The 2,977-nt window shown below is 55.8% G+C and overlaps 1 protein-coding gene across 1 annotated transcript; it reads left to right on the plus strand.

The window, feature by feature from the left end:
- The first annotated feature begins 735 nt into the window (after positions 1 to 735).
- On the plus strand, positions 736 to 1,874 carry LOC113979788 (zinc finger protein 239-like). The gene is made up of 2 exons (XM_027707074.1): positions 736 to 787; positions 977 to 1,874. Exons 1-2 carry the CDS (start codon positions 736 to 738, stop codon positions 1,813 to 1,815), a joined length of 891 nt encoding a protein of 296 aa, XP_027562875.1. The 3' UTR covers positions 1,816 to 1,874.
- Positions 1,875 to 2,977: the final 1,103 nt, after the last annotated feature.

Genomic DNA, 2,977 nt, shown 5'->3' on the forward strand with positions numbered 1-2,977 from the left:
TCATGATCCCCCTGCGTTCCCCCCTGGATATTTGGGGCGAGTTCCCCCTTCCCGGGCACCCATGGGATGAGGGGGGAGGTGCTTGTTTTCCTGCTGTTCCTGTTCCTGCTCCGCCCCTGTCCCTGCCCTTCCTGCCACTGTCGGGTGAGCAGAGTGACCACGATGGGAAAGGGGAGAGAGAAGCAACCCAGGAGCCTGAAACGGGGGAGCAGAGAAGAGGAAGCCTGGACAGTGGGACCCCTGGAATCCCCGGGACAACAGAGTGGAGAACCTGGAGAGGGGGAATGTCTGGGAACGCGGCACCCGGAAGGCGAGAGTCAGAGGAGAAGGAACCCTTGGGACTTCCAACACTCCCAGCATCCCTAAGTGGGACCCCCAGCATCCCAGACAGGGGAGCCCCTCTGAACCCCAGAGGGGAGAGACCAGAGAGGGGGAACTTCTGGGAGAATTTTTTGGGCCTAATCTTCATATTTTGGAGTATATTTTTTAGTTGAATCTCAACCTTTTGCAGCTTTGAAGGGCGAGGGTTTTCTTGCTATTTCTGACGGGGGTTTTTGCCTGAATCTGGGTGGTTTGGGTTTTTCTGTGCTGAATCTTGGTGTTTTGGAGGTTTTTATGGTCACAGGATGCCTGGTGAGTTCTAGAGATGGACTTGGGCAGGAAGAACCCCCAAGCCAACGCGCTCAGCCCTTGTTTCACCCCCATCAGGATTTGTCCTTCCCAAAGCTTGGGCGGATGGAGGAGGAGGCTGCGAGGAAGAGGAAGATGCCTTGGGCCCCCCAGGCAGGTGAGGAGGAAGTCAGTGGCCCTTTGGGCCAGTGTTGTGCTGGCTCTGGCAGCCGAGCATGGCCCCTGGCTGCAGGACAACCCCGCTGCCGCCGCCGTCCTGCCGGGGCCGGAGTTGGGGGGATGTCCTTGGCCTTCCCTGTGGGCCGGAGGCAAATCCCCTCCCTGTCCTTCTTGCTTCCTGCCCCAGGCCCCGAGCTGAGGACGGAGAGCCCGGAGGACAAATCCCCCTGTGAGAAGCTGGTGGGAGAGGCCCTTTTGAAGGGCTCCACGGCGCAGGAAGGCAGCGGGGAGGAAAAGGGCCAGAGATCCCCCCACAGGAGGGGCTCCAAAGCCAGCCCAGGGTGCTGTGAGGAGGAAAGAACCAACCTGTGCTGGGAAGGCGGCCAGAGCTTGAGGGGGAGCTCTGAGCTGGTGGTCCCTGAGCAGCCTCCCAGCAGAGAGAAACCCTTCAAGTGCTTGGAATGTGGGAAGAGCTTCAGGAAGAGCACCAAACTACTCATCCACCAGCACATCCACACTGGGGAACGTCCCTACACATGTGGGGAGTGTGGGGAGAGCTTCAACCACAGCTCCACCCTCCGCAACCACCAGCGCATCCACAACAGGGAACGGCCTTATACGTGTGGGGAATGTGGGAAGAGCTTCACGCGCAGCTCCAGCCTGATCCGACACCAGCAGATCCACACTGGGGAACAGCCCTATACGTGTAGGGAATGTGGGAAGAGCTTTAGTGACAGCTGCAGCCTGATCAAACACCAGCTCATCCACACCGGTGAACAACCCTACAAGTGCTTGCAATGTGGGAAGAGGTTTCAGCGCAGCTCAACTCTCCTGAGGCATGAGCGGACACACACGGATGAGAGGCCCTTCCGCTGCACCGACTGCGGGAAGGGCTTCAACCGGAACTTCACTCTCATCATCCACCAGCGCATCCACACCGGGGAGAGGCCATACAAGTGTGGGGAGTGTGGGAAGAGCTTCACCAACAAGTCTAATTTGACCACACACCAACAGACCCACCGGTAAGAGAAGTCCTACCAGTGCCTGGAATGTGGGAAGAGCTTCGGCCGCTGCTTCCACCCCAAATGAACTCCCTGATGGTGAGGCAACCCCTGGAGTCCAGTGACTGTCAGTCCATCCCTTTCTACCAAAAAGGGTCAGTCCCCTTTCCCAGGGGCAGGTTCTGCCAACAGAACCCTTTCTGAGGGGGTGTGTGGAGATTCCTGCCTTGGCTTGGGACCCCCCCAGGGTCACTCCTGGAGGTTGAAAGCAGAGATCTCCCCACCAGCGTTGGTCTGGGGGAGTTCCATCCATCTCTAATTAACAATTACTGCTTTTGTGCCAGCTTGAGTAGAATTGCTTCAACAATTGCTTTAGTGTAGAGCACTGTCCTATCTTATCCTGTACTCCTGGTAGTTTTAGTGTTTCTATTGTGCAGTAAATAATTCTGATGAAGATCTTTTGTCTGATCATTTGGAACCTTAAATAACTCACTTCTATCAATAGATCTGATTTGCCATCATTAAAAGCTGGGGGACAAAAGTGGTTCAGTCACAGCTCTGTAATTCCTCTAAACTGAAACTGTTGGCATAATCCAAGGCTGAGACTGGATCCAGCAGCCCCCAGCACCCCACAGGAAGTTGGGAGCTCAGGGTGGCCACCCCCCTTTCCCAACCCCTCAGTGCCCAAAGACCCCCATGTGACCGTCAGACCTGCCAGACCACCCCCCGTTTTCCACCCTTCTCCCTGTTCCTCCCATTTTCCCATTGTCCCCCTAATCCTCATTTTCCTCCCTAAACAGTTTTTGGGTCCCAACCCCCACATTTTGCCCCCTCTCCTGTGGGCACTGAAGGAGAAAATGAGGCTGCACACACAGAGTTCCACTGTGGGACTTGTCCACCCATCTTTCCGGCGTCCCCCTTTCATTGGGGTTCCTTTGAAAACAGCATGTGGGGTTTGTCTTTTAGTCCACTGGAATTCCCAGCATGGCCCCAAAGCAGTGCCCTGATCCCACACATTCCCCTTGCCTCATGTGCTGGCTGTGTTCAGCCACCAGAGAAAAACACAGGCTCCCATGCAGAGCATTCCAAGTGGTTTCCACTTTGGCAAACAGCACTCTCTGGCTGAAAAACACCAGTCAGGCCCAAAACACTCCTTTTGGATCCTGATTAACTGAATGCAGCTGCTG

The sequence above is a fragment of the Neopelma chrysocephalum genome, unplaced genomic scaffold, assembly GCF_003984885.1.
Source record: "Neopelma chrysocephalum unplaced genomic scaffold, ASM398488v2 Primary Assembly neopelma1_88968, whole genome shotgun sequence".
Taxonomy (NCBI): domain Eukaryota; kingdom Metazoa; phylum Chordata; class Aves; order Passeriformes; family Pipridae; genus Neopelma; species Neopelma chrysocephalum.

Coding starts and splice junctions, on each gene's coding strand:
- LOC113979788 (XM_027707074.1), top strand. CDS start 736: ATGGAGGAGGAGGCTGCGAGGAAGAGGAAGATGCCTTGGGCCCCCCAG. Junction 788..976: donor GCCTTGGGCCCCCCAGGCAG/GTGAGGAGGAAG, acceptor TTCCTGCCCCAG/GCCCCGAGCTGAGGACGGAG.